Here is a 20,293-nt window from a genome sequence, read left to right as displayed (position 1 = left end):
AAAGAGACCCTATCATATTGATCAATTAAGGTAAAAATAATAGTATTTGTGTCACCCACTGATACCTCTTCATTGCACTAAACACCAAGGCCACCACTGAAAAATACTCAGAGCTTGCATATATGGGGCAGCATGTGACTTCCCTCCTATAATTCATTGCCCAGGTCCAAGCACTGTCAAGAAATGAATAGGGTGATGTCCCTGCTCTGAAGAAGTGGCGGTAAAAAGCAAAAGTGATTGGGAGGTGGGCTTAACACAAATCTGATTGATCAAGGTGACAGAGTCTCTTTAAAGATCAGAGTCATCAGTTATTATTAATAATGGATGATACTGAACCAAATAATAACACAAATGCTGGTCTTTACATGGTGGACCAAACAGAAAATGTGAAAGTTATGGAGTGACAAATCTCTATTTTATGTTTGTTCACCATGACTAATGTCTAAATAAATTCATGGCAATGTGTGAGACAAACAGAATAATAAAAATAAAACAACCTAGATACCTCTTCAGACTTCTTCTGCAGAAGCGCAGCCTCCTTCTTCAGTTTCTCTTTTTCATTCTCTAGATCAGCTATGGCCTTTCTCAGATCTTCTGCCTCCTTGTCACTATGCTGTCTCTGTATTTCCAGAGTTTGCACCACGGTCATCTTTTCTTTGGTGGCCAGTTCTGTTTTGTGCAGTTTCTCACTGATCTCCTCAGCTTGTTTCCTGAATTTTTTTGCATCTTCTTCTGCTTTGGCCTGGGCCTTGCTCATTTCCAAGACTTGTATTTTTAGACGTTCGGCTTCAGCACTTATGTCTAGCTGTCTGCGCCGTTCGGCCTCCAGAGTCTTTTGGAAGCCTTCAGTCTCCTCGGCAAGTTGCTGCTGCATCTGCTCCTTATCTTCTTGCAGTTTCTTGGCCTGTTCTAATGCCAGCTCTTTCTGTTTTTGCAACATTTCTGCTTCAGCTTTCAGACGGGTGGCCTCCTGCACAGCTTGGATCTTCTCCTTCAACATCTTTTCAGCCAATGCTCGCTGCTCGTTCAGGTCGTCCTCTGCAATCTTTCTTAAACGTGCGGCCTCTTGGGCCTCCACGCTCAGTCGGGCAGCCTCTTCAGCTACTTGTTTCATCTTCTCTGCCTCCTCAGCCAGGAATTTTTGTGTGTTATCTTTGTCTTTTAGGATCAGTATTTTGTTTTCCTCTTCTATACGAATCTTTAGTTTAATCAGCTCTTCCATCTGTATTTTAACTTTAAACAGTTCCTCCTCAACAAGCTTCTTTTGCCTTAAAGATTCCGTCACTTCTTCTTTCAGACGCCCAAGTTCTTCATCCAAAATTGTTTTTTGATGGTCAGTTTCTTCCAGCTGCAGATTGACCTTGGTCAGTTCAGTTTCAACTTGTTCTTTTTGCCTGAGCGTTTTCTCGGAAAACTTTTTATGCTTTTCCATTTCGGCATCAGCCATTTGTTTGAGTTTCAGTGCTGCCTGCTCTGCCTGGGCCCGCTTAGCTGCTTCTAGTTCTGCTTCTTTTCGGACCTTTTCTGCATCTTCCTGAGCCTGAGCTTTGGCTTGGGCCTCAATTTCAGCTTTTTGTTTTAAACGCTCTGCTTCCTCCGCCTGCTGACGCGATAACGCGGCCTCATGTTCAGCTTTCAATTTGGCACGTTCAGCTTCCTCAGCCGCACGCTTAGCCTTTTCGGCTTCTTCCTTTAGCTTATCGAAAACACTTTGTTCCTGGATTCTGGTTTGCAGCAATTCTTGCTCTTTCTGTTGTACAGCAGCATAATAAGCTTTTTCTTCTGCTTCAATTTTAAGCCTTGCAGCATCTTGTGCCAATTGAATCTGTTTTTCAGCCTCTTTTTCAGCTAGATCTTTCTGTTTTTTGGCTTCTTCAGCCTTGGCCTTCAGTCTCTCAACCTCTTCCAAAGCTATTTTCCTCTGCCTTGCTGCTTCCTGTTCTGCAGCAATGATCTTCTTAACTTTCTCCTCTGCCTCTTTGCGCCTTGTTTCCTCTTCCAGAGCCAGCTGTCTCTGCTTCTCTGCTTCTTGTTCAGCTTGTTCCTTGCTTTTTTGTGTTTCGTCTGCAATGTTTTTCAGTTTTTGGAGCTCGAGTTCCAGGTCAGATTTGCCAACAGATGCCTTTTCAAAGTTTATTTTCAGAATACGGATCTCTTCTTCAATTACCCTTCTGTGTTTAAGGGTTTCATCCACTATATTCTTTTGCCTCTCCAACTCGCTCTCGGAGGACTGTTTGAGCTGCAAAATCTTCTCTTCAATGTCTTGTTTATGTTGAGCAGCTTGTTCTTCCAGCAGTTTTCTTTGGTAGGCCTCATCCTCTGCCAGCCTTCTCAAGCGCTCATTCTCTGCTTCCTTCTCCTTAAGGGCAATCTCAGCCTCCGTCTTTAGCTTTGTGGCTTCGTTGATGGCAGGCAATTTTTCTTTTAAGATCCTCTCAGCTTCGGCTCTTTGTCTTGTGGCATCTTCTTCAGCCAGCTGTCTCTGCCTCTTGGCCTCTTCAGATAAAGCACGCAATTTGGCAGCTTCTTCTGCAAGTTCACGAAGCTTGCTAGCTTCAGATTCCAACATCTGCTTAGACTTTTCACTCGTGGATCGGGATTCCTCTTCTGCTTTAGCTTTGGCTGCTAGAAGGATCTCCATTTCAGCACGGACTTTGGCCAGTTCATCCTCCAGTCCTCTTCTTCTCTGGATCGCTTCGTTCACTTCATTCTTAAGGCGGAAAAGATCTTCTTCAAGAACAATGCGGTGTTGTTCTCCACTTTCTACCTCTGCTTTTAGACGGATCAATTCTTGCTCAGCAGAAAGTTTATGGGAGGCTGTATCTTCAGCTAACTTTCTCTGCTTCTCTAGTTCTTCCTCTGCCAGTTCCTTTTGGCGCAGAGCAGATTCCTCAGCCTTGGTTCTTTTGCGTGCCTCTCTCTCTGCATCTTCTTTTTGTTTTTCAGCCTCCTCCTGAGCCAGAGTTTTCTTATGTGCAATTTCTTCGGCTTGAAGTCTTAAGCGCAGAGCCTCATTAGCTTTCTGCCTCCATTTTTCCAACTCCTTCTCGGCTTCCTCCTTGGCGTTTTCTGCTTCCAGTTGCTGCTTTTTCAGGCGTTCAGCCTCCTCCTGCAAGTGAGTGACTGTTATATGCTCTTGTTTTAGGGACATTTCCAGCTGGGTAGTCTTCTCCAAGAAAGACATGCGTTTGCTCTGTAGCTCAGCTTCAGCACTCTGTTGGGCCACGTCTTGAGCTTGTTTGATCTGTCGTTCCTTCTCAAGCTCTGCTTGTTTCATTCTCCTCTCGGCCTCCTCTGCCTGAAGTCTAAACCTCTCCAGATCATCTAAAGCTTTTTGTTTTTCCCTGGCTGCGTCTTTCTCAGCCTGGATCTTGCGATTAAGCTCCTCTTCTGCCTCTCGTTTTTTCTGTGCCTCATCCTTTACCTGTTTTCGCAGACGTTCTGCTTCTTCTTGAGCTAGTTTCTTTTGTCTCTCGGCCTCTTCTGCCCTAGCCCTCAAGGCTCTAAGTTCATCTTCTGCACCTAACTTTTGCTTCTGGCTGGTTTCCAGCTGAATGCGGATGATTCTGATCTCCTCCTCAACTTTTTTGCGGTTGTATTCTGCCTCCTCAATCAGTTTTGCCTTTGCCTTAATTTCAGCTTCAGAGTTTTGTTTCATTTGATGCAGCTCTTGCTGAATAGTCTGTTTCTGCTGTGCAGCATCAACAGCGACTACCTCTCTTTTTGTCACCTCTTCTTGCATGCTCATCCTTAGTTCCAAGGCCTCTCTTTCCGCCTGGGCTTTTGCCTGTGCCTGAGCCTCAGCTAGCTGCTTCTGCTTTTCTAGCTGGGCTTCTACTTCTGCCAGCTTCCTTCTTTCCTCTTCTTTAAGTTTCTCTGCCGCTCTCTGAAGAAGGGTAGGAGGGGAACAGAGGGAGGACGGGTGAGGGCAGGTAAGAAGGGGAAAGAAAGGGGGTCGAAGAGGGCAATGGAGACAAAAAGAGAAAAAGAAAAAAAAAAGAAAAATAAAACAGATGGAAAAAATAATGTTATGCTCTATGGTCAAAATTAAACATAAACAAAAACAATGTCTGAACACAAAGGGATGGGAAGATGTGTATATGGGATGACACATGTACCTGACACCTTGTAGATGAAAAAAAAATTGGTTTAAGAAAATTTGTTCAAAAACTTGAAAAAAAAAAAACTTTCCCATTGTTCACTAAAACCTCTCAATTTACTACAAATCCACCAGGTTAGGTTTTTCGGGCTTTCATCCAGTTTAACATCTGCTGTGAGAACCTTTGGTTTGAGCAAAATCTAAACATCATTACAAAATCATAATGATTAAAAAGGGATCACAACTTTCCCTATTAGTTTGGACTGCTATAGGACTGTTGTTTATCAGTTAACATCCTGAAATCTTTAACTTTGCTGAAAAAAGGTAATCTAAATCTACTATAGGTGTACCTAATATTTCAGAATTAGAATGTTTTCTTCCATCAATGTACTTCTCTTGTTTTGTTACATTGCTAATCTAAATATAATCTGGTAAGTGTGTTAGTGTATTATATATTGGCATCTTGCAATGTTGGCTCTAAATCCTCAGGGAATGTCCAGTCCCTGTGATCAAGGAATTACTCTTCCAACAAGGGACCTATAACCGCCATCCATTAGTTTCTCATACCTCCTCCATCTCCAGGCGTCTCAGGGTCTCTGTGATGAATTTGATGTATTGGCTGGTCAGGGTAGTGAGTTCGCTGTATTTGGTTCGGAGTTCCACGTACTATAAGAGAACAGATAGTCAGCATTTTAAAGAAAAAACAGTAACAATGTGATATTCTTTTCTAAACTCTTCCCTAAAAAAATAGAATATAAGTAGCTTGCAGCATGTTAAAAGATGACATTGTGGAAAGGTAACAAAGCCACACAGGAGGTGCTTACTGGACCCAACCCAAAAGATGATATGAGCAACATCCATTTGTGCAGGAGCAGCCACATTAAATGGAAGCAATGCAAGTCTAAAAGGGCCAAGGATCTGAAAGCTAATGTGATGCCTTTTGTCCATTTCCTAGATAGAGCACAAGGTATCACATTGCTTGTATAGGATACAAAGGCCAGGTTTGCCTACACATGCCTTTGCATAATCAATAGATGGTAGAGAAGCCCACTACAACCACATGGGAGCCTCTTCTATCCTGATGCACTTACCTCCTGGATGATGTTATCGGATGCAGATTGCACTTTAGGTTTCTTGACAGGAGACACGACTGGTTCTGTCTGAGCTTTATAGGTCACCAGCTGGAGCTCAAAGTCCTAGAAAAAGTAAACCAGAATTTTATCATTATCTTCACAAGATAATATTATACCTTATGAATCAGTATAAAATGAACACATCAAGGTTCGAATTAGATATACTCCTTGCAAAATATTACTGGACTGGCAGAATAAACCAATGAGAGATTTCAATACCTGTCCAAAATATTTAAAAAAGTATACAGAGGGAAAAAAGTGTTCTCAGTAGATGGTATTCTGGGCTGATCACTTTCAGATGAGAATGTACTCATCTCTTAATGGTAGTGAATAACCTGCATGAATGAAAGTGAATGCACAAGTCCTAGGAAGGAACCTAAAAACCCAATATATATTCTCCCTAACCGATGGGAAGTAACTCAGACATTTGGTGCTCCTTTGACATTTCATTGATTGAAACAAATATCCTGAAAATAGACTGAATACTGCATCTGTATTGTGATACAATGTTATTAGTGTTTTTGGTGAATCTTTGAACCTTTCTATTCAACAAGGGCTCAGATAAATACCAATAACATAGACAGTGCATTGTTTTTAAACTAGACTTGTCATTGCTGAATATGTTAGTCAGCTGGTTATATATTACATCTATTCAATCAATAAAAGCCTGATAATAACAGATGACTGTATAACTTGTTGAGTTACCTTGATGGCTTCAATGTATTGCTTGGCATACTTCTGGCATTCATCCACTTTTTCACGATTATTTTCACTTTCCTCCAGCAGTTTCTGCAGGTGGAAAATAATGTATGTTATTACTGCCCAGGTGTATTAGGAATTATATTATTAACATCAAAAGGATTGATTCTGTGCAATAAGTCTTATTGCTGCCTAGATGTATGTGGAATCATTCGAATAATGATATAGGAAAGGTTGCTCCAGCTCAATGTGTCTTATGGCTGCCCAGATGTATCTAGAATCATTCGGATAATGTTATAGGAAGGGTCGCTCCAGCGCAATGTGTCTTATGGCTGCCTGGATGGATCTAGAATCACACTAATACTTTTATAGAAAGTATCTCCTCTGCTCAATGTGTCCTATTGCCATCTATGGGTATCTAGAATCATAGTGATAATGTTATAGGATGGTCTATCCTGCACAATGTCCCTTATTACTGCCTAGTTGTCTAGAAATTACACTCAACATGGGAAGGTTTATTCTGTGTCTTATCACTGCCTATAGATGTATCCAGAACTATACTCATGCAGTTCTCATTGCAAGGACTCACATTCTCTTCCAGGAGTTGCTCCTTGACAGATCTGCTGTCGGTGATAGGCACAGACTGGATGTTCTCTTGCCTTTTCTTGGCATCGGTTATCCAGCGGATGAGCCATTCATAGCTCTCCCTGTAGTATTTGAGCTGTTTGCCCAGTTGTTCCATTTCTCTCTGACGTATGTCAATCTGAAGGACGATGGCCTGCCAACGCTCCAGCAGCAACTGCACCTTCTCCCGATATCTCTCCAGATCCACATCTCTTTCACTGTGAACCTTCAGCATCCTCTCGCTCACCTCCCTGGCCTTGCTGAGATCGTTCTCCAGACCTTTGAATAGGGGCTGGTGACCTTCTACCTGCCCACGCATTCTCTGCAAAAGCAAAAATGATATGGTGATGAAATCAAAGCAACAAGTTTATCATCTTCTGCAAGTGATGGTAATGTTCCAGTTCGCTCCAAATTCCTTATCTTTTCCAGCTCAGGCATTATAAAGTAAAAACCTTAAAACTTATCTTGTCAAAAAAGCTTCCTTTTAATTAATTTCTATCATTAATAGGGAGCTGAGCTTTCAGTGACAGGTATGGGAACCTCCAGCCACTTCTGACACAAGGAAACAGCTCTTGTTGTCTCCATTATGGGTGCTCAAACAACTACATCTTACCTTCAGGTCTGACTTGCTGTTCTCCAGCTCTTTGAGATCTCCTGGAACTGTCTGGACTTCCTTCAGTTGATCTTCATATGTTTTAACAACCTCCTCAGCACCATGTGTGTTCCGGATCACTAAGTTTATAGTCTTCAGCCTAAAAACACAAAGTACAAACTTGTCAAATCCCAGCGCCATCTTCTTTAATATAGAACAACTTAATTACATCTGTCACAACTACACATGACCAATGATTATAGGTCTCTCTGGTGGGGTTTTCTGCTGCCCCAAGTCAAGTTTTCTAGCCGGCTAAACAGTACTTAATGTGCTGCATTAGAATCTGATGTGATCGGGGAGCTACATTAAATACCAAGCAATGCATTCAGCTCATCCTTCCTGCATAACTTTATATTTGAAAAAATAATTGCCCAGGCCATAGGAAGAGGTTGCTGGTAATATTTTCAAAACAAAGGCAGGTGAGAATTTTAAAGTTGCCTATAATACATAAAGATATCGGTCTATTGTCTTGGACTTATTGGACCATTTACTCCAAAATGAGAACACCAATACAAAATTTGCAATGATATCATACACAATCTCACAGTGCAGTGCAGAAAAGCTGTACACTACACTATTCTTCTGTCTTATCTTCATAAAACCTGATATGATACTGGCCAGATTTAATCAATTATTATTTGAATTCTTCAGTCAAGCAGCAGCATGCTACGTACTTATCCAGGTAGATGGTGGAAAGGCTGTAGGCTTGGTCCATCTTCTGCAGAGTTATGTCAAGTTCAGATCGTAGGAGTGGGGCCGATTCTCCCAGGTCAGGTTGGACCAGTATCTTCTTCGTCTTGTCGCTAACTTTGTCCAGATTCTTCTGGATAGTCTCCAGTTCAAAGTGAATTTGCTAGGGAAAGGCACAGCAAATATAAGCATTCCAAAATAAACTCAAATATTTCTTACAAGAATTATACCTATGGCAAAGCCGTATGCGTATGGCATTTTCTGTCTTGGTTTACTTGCATGTCAACTAAAAACTATTGACATTTAATTTAAAATTTAGGGTAACTGAAACTAGCCAGAAGTTTATGTCATAATGAAATTGTATGTAACAAAACAAGGCAATTGTGGGAAGAAACATTACTATTTAGGTTGCAGGTGATGAGCACACAATAATTGAATTTTTTTTTTAAATACTTTTGTTCACATCTGCAAAAATTTGATTTTGTTACAACTTAAAGAGTTGCTGTAGAATTGAAAACGGAGATTTACCTGCTGGTCTCCGATGCGCTGGGAGCATTCCTTGATAGGATCTTTGTCCAGGGGACTGCGGATCTTGTTGACTGTGCGGGACTCGCAGCCGTCCAGCTGTAGTTGGATGTTCTTCAGCTGGGATATGTAGTTCTTGCAGGTGCTCTCGTCCTGTTCACCTGTATGGACCACAGACACTTGTGTCACAAACATTACAATAAACACCTCTATCCCTGTTTATTCTGGCACTATATAAATACTAAATAACTAATAATAAAAATGCAAAAGTACACTCTTTTACCTTTCTCTAGGCTGCGCAGGAGGAGGTCGTACTTCTGAGTGCAGGAGTTATACTCTCTCTCAATGTGCATGCGGTCATCTGGATGGAAGTTCTGGGAGTCCTGGCTGTCCCTTAGGAAGTCCTGATAGTGAATTTCCAGGTTGCGTAGGGCCTGAGAATACTCCTCTGATGACATGCTGCGGAACTATGAGACAGACAAAAAAAACATCAGATCCAAATCTGAGACATGGAAACCCAACAGCTAAATTGTTCCATATTCATATAGAAAAACTTATCTCTTGCTGTAACATGTAAGTTATTGCTATGATCCATGTACTGCAGCACAACCAATTAGCCCATCCTTGAGCTGCTTCTTGCTGAAGTTTAAACTCTGCTGTACTGGTATTGTAAAAGCCTGTACCCTGCCAACATCATTCTGAATGGACAGCCCCATTTACAACTGCAATGAATGATGTGGCAAACAGTGGAGTGGCTAAACAAAGGATACCCGGCACCCCTATTCCACGGACACCAGAACACACTGGCCCTGATTTATTAAAGCTCTCCAAGGCCTGAGAGGATACACTTATCAGTGAAGCTGGGTGATCACACAAACCCAGAATGCATGTGGTGCAGGTTTAAAAACATCTGCTAGCAAATGATTGAAGAAATCCATTCCAGGTTTGCTGGATCACTCAGCTTCACTGATGAAAGTGTATTCTCTCCAGGCTTGGACGGCATTAATAAATCAGTCCCACTGTGTCTGATTTATCAATGTATTCTCAAAAGGAACTGTCTGCATTACACCATAGCACTCATTTGGACATAAATTTGCAAGAAGTAAAATACAGGGACTGAAAGTTACAATGAGTTTGGTAGTATTGGGTAAATACAGACAGCTTTTAAATGAATAAAGTCCACGGTTACTATACAGTTTATTACTTTATTAGACAAAGATGACAGAAAGCAGAGCTTGCACTTACCGTGACAAGAGTCCAGGACTGGATGAGCTGGAAGTCCCTGAGCAGATACTGATAGGAGAGCAAGCTCTTCAGATCAATATGCAGAGAGTGCCACAAAGTGATCAGGGTCTGATGACTTCCCTCCAACCTGGAAGAAGAGAAACATCAGGACTGCAGACATGGCAAAGCGAACACTACCCTTACTGTCATGAACAAACTGCACAATCAGTGCGACAACACCAGCAATTGTTGAGGCTTACCCATCGTCATAAAATATCATTACAGGATTTCTATCTTACCTGCTAACAGCATCCAACGCCTCCTTGTTGGGTGGAGGGACGATGAAACAGACAGATGGAACCGTGGCTTCATTTCCTGAGGTGTTCAGGACCTTCCACTTGCTGGTTTGGGAGTTATTCAATAGTACACACTCGTCTCCCTTATGTATAGTAATCTGTAAGAAAAGACAAATACACTTATAGACTACAATCAAATATTGGCATACTTTTACAACTATTCGGTTTGCTCTTACTTTCTGCTCATTTAAAAGAGCACTCAAAATCCATCTTTTCATACTCACCTACCCGTCTTCTTCTGTCTATTAAATCCTCACTACTCACCCACCATTCCATATCCCCCCTCCTATTGTGTGATCATTCCCCCTCCTCCTAGATTGTAAGCTCTTTGGGGCAGGGTCCTCCTCCTGTGTCACTGTCTGTATCTGTCTGTCATTTGTAACCCCTATTTAACTTACAGTGCTGCGTAATATGTTGGCGCTATATAAATACTTTATAATAATAACAGAACAGAATATAAACAGCTGGAATGTCATTGTTAGATTTAACTGGTAACGTTCTGTAGTTTTGGAATTTTGCTAATCACCTCTGCTTTCATGTGTAACTTTCAGTGTAGCAAGCCCTTTACATGCAATAGGTGTTATAACTAAGGAGGCTATTTGGATGAACAGCAATGGGTCCCCAATATTACCCACTCGAGGACCCACTTTAGAAGGAGATCCACAAAAAAAAAAAAACATGTGACCATGTTATTAGGGCATATCTCCTACATCCAACTCCTCTCCCCCCTCTTGCCACTATTATTGGTAATTGCCAAAATACCAGCCTGTAATTGGTATTACAAAGCAGGTATAGCAGCCAAAATAATGGCAGCTGCTACCCGGGAAAATGATATTTGCAGATTCTAAGTGCACTTAAAGAGGAACTAAACTCTTTTGTGGGTGGAGAGCTTCTGACATATGCACTGCATACTTGATGATTATGGTGCATATCTCTGTGCAGCTGCCCTGCAGTGATGACTGATCCAAGACGTGTCATTGCCGCATCAGAGGAAGGCGCCATCTTCAGAGCCATTGGACTTCAAGGACACTGGCGTTCCTCTTCTGATATTGGATGGCCACAGGTGATATAACACCAGTGTGTGGTACACAAAAATGACAAAGAGACATTGCATATCAGTTTTGTCTTTTTTTCTACCTTTTCTGGTGACTTTTTCTCCTTGAATATTACAGTGTAACAATATATTGTTACATTGCAATTACTATTTCATTCATATTTAAATCAAAGGTATGATCTATATGTGAAATAAATAAAATAGTTAAAAGTAAAGTTAAAAAAAATTGATGATGAAGGGAATGTGGTTGATTTTTTGATTTCCAATATAACCTTCCATTGGAAGAAAGTTGTATCTGGACTCATGGTCTGACATTTCAAGCTCTGATAACTTTCTTTGGATTGCAACTAAAGCTACCTTGAGAAACATTTGGTGTATTTAAAAAAAGAAAAAACAAAGTCTGGACAGCTTTCAGAAATAAATAACTTAGTGGTGATTGAAGAACCCCAGCGTACCAGTGGAATTCATCTTTTTTTCTGTGGAGTTCAAGTTTTGTCACATGTGAGGCCCCTGATCTGCACAGAAATCTGAGTTGACCAACAAAGTTTGACTTAAAATGGCACTCAATTCTGTGAGGTTTTAGTCATGGTCATTGTGAAAGCTTTTTATCCTCCTAAGTAGGATTGACATTCATGGAGAATTGAAGCTTTGCAGCCAATTTGTTCCAATGTTACACAGATAATCATTTTATGACTTCAGACAGAGCTGATTTCTGTGTAGATGGAGGGTGTTGTGTATTTGAGCTCACAGATCAGCAGACACAAAGCAAGGCTCACCTCTAATTGTTTGTAGTCACAGACGGCCTGAACTGGTTGTTTGTTTTTGGGTGGGTTGGATGGGTTCCTGGGTTTCAGCTGTATGATTGTCTTGGCCCTCTTGGCCAGGCCGGAGACTTGTCCCTTGTACTCTGCGAGTTGTTCTTTTTCATCCTGGTGGTGGTAAAATAGAAAAAAGTCAGCATTTTTAAAATTTTAATTTTTATACCTTCACTGGTCTCTCTTTTGCCAGTATGCTAATGACTTTTCTATTCCATTATTAAAACCTTTCCATTACCAATGCATATCTTATTTTAGAGGTGGGCTCTATGACTTGATGTAGCTTTTAATGCATATTGTGAGAAGCTTATGGTGTGCAATTAAATCAAAATAGGAAACTTTATTCTAGCACAACTGTGCAAGACTAAAGGGAACATTGGGGCAGCTTTGAAAACATCATTTCACTGGGGGTAAATAAAAATGCTCTGGGGTTGCAAGATAATCTAAATTAGACTCACTTACCATACAAGCAGGGCTATTTGTATCTAGACTTGCATTTGGAATTGCATTTCCTGTAGAAACTATAAGCTATATTTCTGTTTGAATTATCATTTAGCCTGCTACTAAAATAGTGTGGATTATCCTGAACTTCTTATCTTGATTCCCTTAATATATACACTAGACATGGACACACACTGTGGATACTCACTATGCTGTCCTGTAGCAGATCTTCCAGTCTGGTCACAGTTATTGAGCGGTCACAGGTGTATTTCCTGCGCATGGTGTCCTGAATCTTCTTCAGATGCTCTTCAGCCTCTTTCACATCTGCAAAGAACTGCGTGGAATAAAGAGAAGAATTTAGTTACCATGCATTGCAGAATATCCAATATCTTTGTGTATGTCACACTGGGGCATAGGATTGCTTAGACACTATAGGTAACTATGCTGCAGAGCCTCCTGCAGGGACCTTACCTGGAAGTAAGCGGTGTTCTCCTTCAGGTGAGCTTCAATACAACAGCAAAGTTGCAGCATCCAACTCCACTGTGTCTGCAGAGCAGCCTGGAATGCCTGCAACAAACACAAAACATCTTGGTGATGCATGACAAATATATCAAATGTGAAGAGACAACTGAGAAATGGAGTGAACACCAAGAGAAGGGCTGCCTGACTTCTGCCTAGGAAGGGCAGGGAAACACGGCACAAATACTAACCTCCACGGTGGACTTGCCCGGGTGGTCTTCACGAAGGAGTCTGTCACCGGTGTTCTGGATCTCCTTGATCTTCTTTTCCTTCAGTTCCAGCTCCCGCATTAATCCCTGAAAAGCAGGACAGCCATAAGGAAAAGTTTAAAAAAAACGTTAGCAAAATTACACATATTTCATAGCCTGGCCCTAGACAGCATCTTTAGCATCACCTGCTGTGGCACAACCACATGGTGACAACACCGGTTAAACCCCCTGCCATGGTTAAACCCCCTGCCATGGTATTTGTTTTGCTGTACCATTGGGGAAAGAATACAAGTACAGTTTTCTTTAATTCCTGTCCAGGAGATACAGCAGGAAGTTAAAGGAATTCTCTTAAATGTTTCACACCTTAAAATGTTGTGCCAGGGACTGGTATCCCCAAAAAAGATCCACTGTAAGGTGCTTTTACCACATATTGAAAAAATGTCCAACATATCTTAGCTTCCCATTCTACTAATGATTCCCTAAATCAGCTATTCTTAGATACCCAATGCTTGACTCCTGGGAAATATTTACTGCCCCCTCAGTATGAGAATTAGATTTCGGTAGACCTTTTCCTATAACCTAACATAAGATAGATTGATCACATACAGAGCAACACAAAATACACGACCCATCTGCACTCACAGAATAGTTGTCCTTCTTGCTTGTCATGTTGGTGTTGCGATCACTCCAGTCAAAGTTTACTTCTTCCTCCTCTTTGTCATTCAGCCACATCAGTTCTTTAGTGGCAGCGGCCACAAAGGCATTGAGGCTCTCCAAGTGGCGGAGTCTTGCCTTGGAAGAATTCTGGAATACAAATGATGAAACACAGAAATCAGAACCCCAAAAAACGACCATGGTATTACTATCTGATAATATTCAGCCAGCATTAGACACATTACATTGTATTATGGTAGAGCAGTGGGGACTCTTACCAGCAGCTTGGCATATTGTAAGTCCAGTTTTCCCAGATAGTCCTGATAGGCTCCCCGAGCACCTGGTACCTGACCCTGAGAAGAGAAACAGGAGTTGGTTATAGGTTCATCTGAATGAACTCAATTACATCCTATTGAAAAAAAAATAAACATTAGAGTCACTATTCCTAAAAGATAGTTCGTATATATTTTCCTTCGGAGTTTTGCTTCCCTTTTCCATATGCAATTACAGTTTTATACAAAAGTTGTTTTTATTACATTTTTTTACACCCCCGACGGGAACAAATCAAAGATCTGTGTGCTTCCCTATTCACTGCAGGCAGATCATAGCTAGTGGGAGGATACACATAGGGTGCTTCAAATAGTTTCCTAAAAACATCACATCAGTATTCCCCTTAAAGACCCTTAGTCCTGATGCAAGCAGTGGGCTGGTCCTTCAGAGGAGTTTTGCAAATATCAATATGCCAATATATCAATAACCGTGATGTAATACAAACCCTTCATGATTGAAAGAACTGAAAATCAATGAATCAAATGGGTAGACCAGGGACTGTCAGGCTGGGGAGGAAATGAATAGATGATGCTTGATGTCCTCCAGCCCAAAAATGAGATGGGTGGTGTGAGATCTGCTTCTAATGTACATTGTGAAAAGCTCACAGTGTGCAATGAAATCAGTAAATCATATCAGTTCAGGAGAGGAACCGATGCAACTCTGCAACACTGAAAGGAAGGCAATATATGCAAAGTTTGGAGACTGCACAGAGCTCAACCCTCAAGCTTTGCAAAGCTCCAGGCTGTCTTTCAAATCTTAGTCACCAAATTAGCTCACATTATTATATCTGCACACATTTTCCTTATTCTACAGTGAGTGACAGCTAACTCATCACAACACTGTTGCAGGATATTGTAATTTACCAACCTCATAATCTCCTTTTGCTGTATAATCTTCTCACCTTTCCCATTCAGCACAATGTTTGCTTTTGTATCTAATCTATTGTGTTTGCCTTTTACTTAGTATGTTACAATTCCTCAGCCTTTCAGCTCAATTTCCAACTTTATAAAACAAGAAATCTGATAAGAGTCTCTTTCTTAGAGTTAACATTTAGAGCAACTGTGTTCTAATAAAGTTGGTTGGAGACGCTTATGGTATTTTTTGTTTGATTTGCTATTATTGTTTAAAAGTTGAGTTTTTCTTGCTGTGTCCTGATTGGGGGAATTTGCCTTCACTTTCCATTATGGTAACAGCATGGGAAATGAGAATCTATATCCCTGCTGGAACACACATCAAATCCCTGACTGAGATTCCAACCTTTTTAAACTAAAAGAAAAGTTTTGTACTAGAGCAAATGAGAAGATGAATACAAACAGGCACTATGCTAAGAAGCATTTCCTCCAGTAAAAAAGATCATTTATATCATGGACAGAGCCATGTATATTTTTATTACCTACACAACAGGAAAAAATTCATATACATTTTCTTAATATAAATTCATATTTTTTTTTTTTACAGGCAGCAGGATGGCTCGGTGGTTTGCACTCTAGCCTCTGCAACGCTGGGTTTCCGGTTCGAAAATCAGTCTGGGCACTATCTGCATGGAGTTTGCATGGGTTTCCTCTGGGTACTTCAGTTTCCTCCCACATTACAAAAACATTCAGTTAGGTTAGTTGGCTTCCCCCCAAAATTGTCCTCAGACTGTATTAAAGACATATGACTATGGTAGGGACATGACTATGGACTTTGTACAGTGCTGCATAATATGTTAGTGCTATATAAATACGGTGTATTAATAATATTATAATGTAGTAATAAAATAGTTGGATGAAACTGGACCAGGCCTACAAGAAGGTCCCCTTGTGTCCTCTCTGCAAATTGCTCACCTCATCAGCCCGCGCTCGCTCTATCTTGGCCCGGAACTCATTGATGGACTGGTGGAGTCCACGATGGCTTCCTAGTTGGGACTCCACGCTGGGCAGGTCGGATCCCCACTCAGCAGAATTAATACGTTTCTGGTTCTCTTCTACCCACGCCAGCAGATCCTGGAAGTAGCGCAGGGTGACATCCATTTCAGTGGTCTGGCTGACATGGGTCACTTGGGTGATGACCTGAGTGGCTCCAGACTTAATGCGCAGGTTGTATTCTGTACGGATGGCCACCAGTCGCTCGTGGAGGCGGTAAACCCTGTCGATAAAGAATACAGATAAAGAATTTGAGCATTAGGAGTAAGTAATGTTAGTACTTTAGCCAACCCAATTTATTAAAGCTCTCCAAGGCTGGAGAAGATACACTTTTCATCAATGAACCTGGGTGATCCAGCAAACCTGGAATGGATTTCCAAAAGTTATTTGCTAGCAAATGTTTTAAATCCTGGACCACATCTATTCAAGGTTTGCTGGATCACCCAGCCTCACTGACGAAAGTGTATCCTCACCAGGGTTAGAGAGCCTAATAAATCAGGCCCAATGATGGACCACAATGAGACAGAGCTTTAATAGGCCCCTTACATCGTATTTCGGTTTTTGTATTTATTAGTCTAATTTTAAAAACAGGAAACAAGGAAAAGTCTCTTTTGTACAGTTAGTTTATCAGTACTTTACCTGCGATACATCTGCTCGCCCTGAGGATGGCGCCCATCTTTCAGAGCTTGTACATCATTGAATAGTATACGGATCATGGCGTCTGCCTTATCCAGATCCCTCTCAATGTCCCCAGCTCGCTGTGGTGGTTTCCCAGCATTGAGCAGACGAATATTCTAAGAATGGAAAAATCACCAAAATTATATAAACACATTCATTTTTATCCATTGTATGCATTTGCTTGCAACCATATGCTTTTAATTTAGCGTTATCTTAATTGATTCATTAGTCCCTAAACACGTGTGGACTATAAGTTTCAGTAAGTTCAGTTTGCGTGTTTCGCTACAGCTGGCAAGACACATCTTGTCCCATCTGTAGTTACAAGTATAAGTGCACACTGACACACTGGTGAATGCACTGGAAATTGAAATGAACACAAATTTGATGCATCAAAAACCTGCACAAATTTTAATAAGTCTCAGCGTTTTATGCCACATCCGGCGGAGGAGATAAGATGGCTTAAAGTACTCACCGTTTGGAGCAAAGCATCAGCCTGGTTCAGCTGCTCTTCGCACAGTCCCGACTCCATTTGCAGTTTGCTGACAATGCGTTGCAGACGCTCCAATCTGTCCAACAGAAACATTAGTTTAAGTCGTTTACATACAGAACAATCAGCTTTTCTTTGTATTTTCGATAGAACTGGAATATCTTATACAGGTCTATAAATAAAACCTGCAAACTGCTACAAAGGTGAGACATTGAAGTGGAACTTCCTGAAATTCACAATGTGATTGGTAAAGTTGGCCATGTACATGGCAGAGCAATCAAATATTCAATGCCTGCTGAAAATATGAAGCAATTGATCACATATAAAATGATTTTGATTGAGTGCATTTTCTGCAATCGGAACCGGACAGAAAAAGCCAATTTAAGACTGTCATAATATTACCGGTCCTTCAAGCGTTCTATAAACTGCATTAAAGTGCTCAGTTTGGACCTCACAATCCACCAAATTCTGGTGATGCATGAAACTCATTACTGGTGGGTTGCTTGGTTTTTGCAGTCATATTTTGGATGTTGTGTGTATGGTCAGCATACAATGGTCTTTGCATGGAACTTTGCATCCATTTTCCCCAGAAGAGACAACTAAACACCTGGATGGTTGCCCTGAGCAGCCTTTTTCTTCTCTGTATGACCAAAGTATACCTAAACACCACAAACTCCAAATAGTGTTATGAAATAATAAAAGAATAATATACAGAAAACTCTTCTGACCAATTATAAGTCAGCTTTCACCAGCTCACAATAGTCAGAACATTAGAAGATGACAGTAGTGCGGCTCTGCACAAATTTTCTATCTTGTTCAAGTCCCTTTCAGTACTACCAATCAGAAAAGTAAAGTTGTGTTGTAAGAACATAATGAAAGATTTGTCTGGTTGTTCTGTGTCGATGAATAGAAGCAGCCTCACCCTCATTATAAACTACCCAAGATAAACCTCAACAAATATGAGAATTAGAGGCGGAACATTGACAGATACACTGCTGGCTGACACGGTATACCAAGGCAGATACAGATTTCCAAAAAGCAGGAATGACATCTGGTATATGGCTGTGTGACATAGGAAGTGATGCTCTGCAGACCCCACCCCCTTTAAAGTAGTTCTCACCTATCCGAAGCATGCGCTCCCTGCACTCATAGCTCCGGGTCCTCGTACCGCGCAGATGTGCAATGCAGAGAGCCAGCAGCACCGTCCGCCCCTCCGTCCCGCTCCGCCCGCATCTGACAGCCTGGATCTAATTACTGGGTGACTCACCAAACTTTATTCTCTGCATCAACTTTTTCCGTTCCTTCTCATAACTGCTTTTCTGTGACTCTTAGAAAGCTGGAGGCTAGACAATGTGTTCCTCTATCATCAAGATAATTCAATTATATCTAGAAAAGTCATCTTTGATCTACAATCCAGAATGACATTCAAAGCTAAGAGCAGATAAAACTTTTATCTGGTTACACAAAAGAATTGTTTTGCACAAAACTTTGCTCTCTTCTCACTTTCCCTGCCACTTGTAGGACGACTTCCCCAGTATGAGGTGAGTCATAGAGGAAGCCTCCCGCCTCACCCGCTACACCGTACCAAACGTCATTACAAAAATCCCAATCTGGCCCCGTATCCAACACAAACACTGGTTACTGCGGACTGAGGGTGTGCAAATTGATACTTTTTACGTAGCAGTATGCATAGTTACCCAAAATAACTTTTCTTAAATATGCAGCGTGATTTCATGTGGTTAGAGTTTCCTCCATAGTTAACCATATAGATTTCTTTTATGTATAGAAAGCTCAAAGGTTTCCTCATTGTATAGATTATATAAAGAAATAAACCTAAGCAGGGAGCAGACCACCCTTAAACCTCGGGGTGCACATTTGGCTGGTTAGACCCAGAGTGTGTGGTCTGTACAACAGATGTCAACCAGGTTTCCTCCATTGGTTGCTGGGGGGTCCTTGAGCACTTTGCACCTCTCCTGCCAGTATAAGTGACACCAATGGTCTTTTTGGCTATCTGTAGGGGTGACATTCTTCCCAATGGCCAGCAATGTAAGAGGAATTCTTCCCACTGACCACCATACTAATGTACTGTGAGCTGTGGATATAATAATTATAGAAGGGGTTTCCCTGAAGACCTGAAAGTTAATTCCCCCATGTTAAAAAAGATGAGAAACACTGCTCTACACTTTACCAATTCTTACAGACCTTTAAAGTTTTTCAGATCCAAACCTATCAAAATTTCTTCCCCCTAGGTATCCAGAATGACCTTTTTTCACACCCAACCAGGCTCATTTCTTAATAGAGACTGATGCTTTACCTGCATTTTCTAAGCTAGCCACCTACGCCAACTGGACGATGGCAATGAGCAGTCTCCATGTTCTTGGACACAGTCTAATCCCTGCGGGAACCATTTTCACTTAGTAAGTATGATAGCGAACTTCCCAGTTTCTCTTAGACGTTCAAAGATAGCCACCCCTCAATGTTTGTAATAAGTAATAAAAGAAAAAGATAGAAGGGTTGTTTTGGCTACAAAAAGTTTCTATAACATAGAAATTTATTGTAGTTAAAAAAGCCCTTTAATTATTAATAAAATTAATTATTAATAATAAAAATAATAATGAACAGTATTTATATAGCGCCAACATATACAGCGCTGTACATTAAATAGCCCTTCTCTCTTCTTTTTCTTCTATTAATCATCACTGCAAGAACCAACCTACTACAGTAATATGGAGCTTTGGGATCATTAATCCATTTTTTATCAGCAAGTTCCAGAATTTGTGCACTCATATCTTCCAGGTCTTTTCTTCACCTGTCTCCGGAGCATTATATTGGAACCTGATAGGTCATCCTTTTAATCTCTGCCTGAAAGTCTATACAAGAACCTCACAGGTTGGCCTCTAAAGCCGTTACCGGACTCTAAAGCCGTTTACAAAAATCCAGCAGTTTTGTTCACCAGTCCCCTTAGATTTATAATGGAACCTGATGGATCTTTACACCAGTGCCTGAAGCTATTTACAGGAACCCTACTAGTTGACCGGTTTAAAGGAACCTCCCATGTTTTCTTTTTATCTATACCCAAAAGCTCTATAGAAAAACCTCAGATCTCCTTTTCACCTACTTTATAGTATTCTTACAGGTCACCTTTGTCCACAGGTCTATAGAGAACCCCCCTCCAAACTGTGCAAGAGCTACATAGGAAC

At 41.0% G+C, this 20,293-nt stretch overlaps 1 protein-coding gene across 1 annotated transcript in view; it reads right to left on the bottom strand.

Annotated features, from left to right (window-relative positions):
* Positions 1-20,293, bottom strand: part of PLEC (plectin) — a 54,955-nt gene that overhangs the window by 11,904 nt on the left and 22,758 nt on the right. Inside the window, 20 exon segments of the mRNA XM_072410598.1 lie at positions 506-3,886; positions 4,667-4,765; positions 5,191-5,295; positions 5,938-6,021; positions 6,521-6,877; positions 7,169-7,307; positions 7,882-8,060; positions 8,426-8,583; positions 8,706-8,889; positions 9,668-9,794; positions 9,946-10,100; positions 11,833-11,985; positions 12,521-12,646; positions 12,784-12,879; positions 13,023-13,127; positions 13,683-13,844; positions 13,973-14,047; positions 15,851-16,151; positions 16,568-16,722; positions 17,079-17,172. Of these exon segments, the coding sequence (XP_072266699.1) occupies positions 506-3,886; positions 4,667-4,765; positions 5,191-5,295; positions 5,938-6,021; positions 6,521-6,877; positions 7,169-7,307; positions 7,882-8,060; positions 8,426-8,583; positions 8,706-8,889; positions 9,668-9,794; positions 9,946-10,100; positions 11,833-11,985; positions 12,521-12,646; positions 12,784-12,879; positions 13,023-13,127; positions 13,683-13,844; positions 13,973-14,047; positions 15,851-16,151; positions 16,568-16,722; positions 17,079-17,172 (6,235 nt within the window).

This window comes from Pyxicephalus adspersus, chromosome 5 (genome assembly GCF_032062135.1).
Source record: "Pyxicephalus adspersus chromosome 5, UCB_Pads_2.0, whole genome shotgun sequence".
Classification (NCBI taxonomy): domain Eukaryota; kingdom Metazoa; phylum Chordata; class Amphibia; order Anura; family Pyxicephalidae; genus Pyxicephalus; species Pyxicephalus adspersus.
This window is presented reverse-complemented; position numbering and strand designations above follow the sequence as displayed.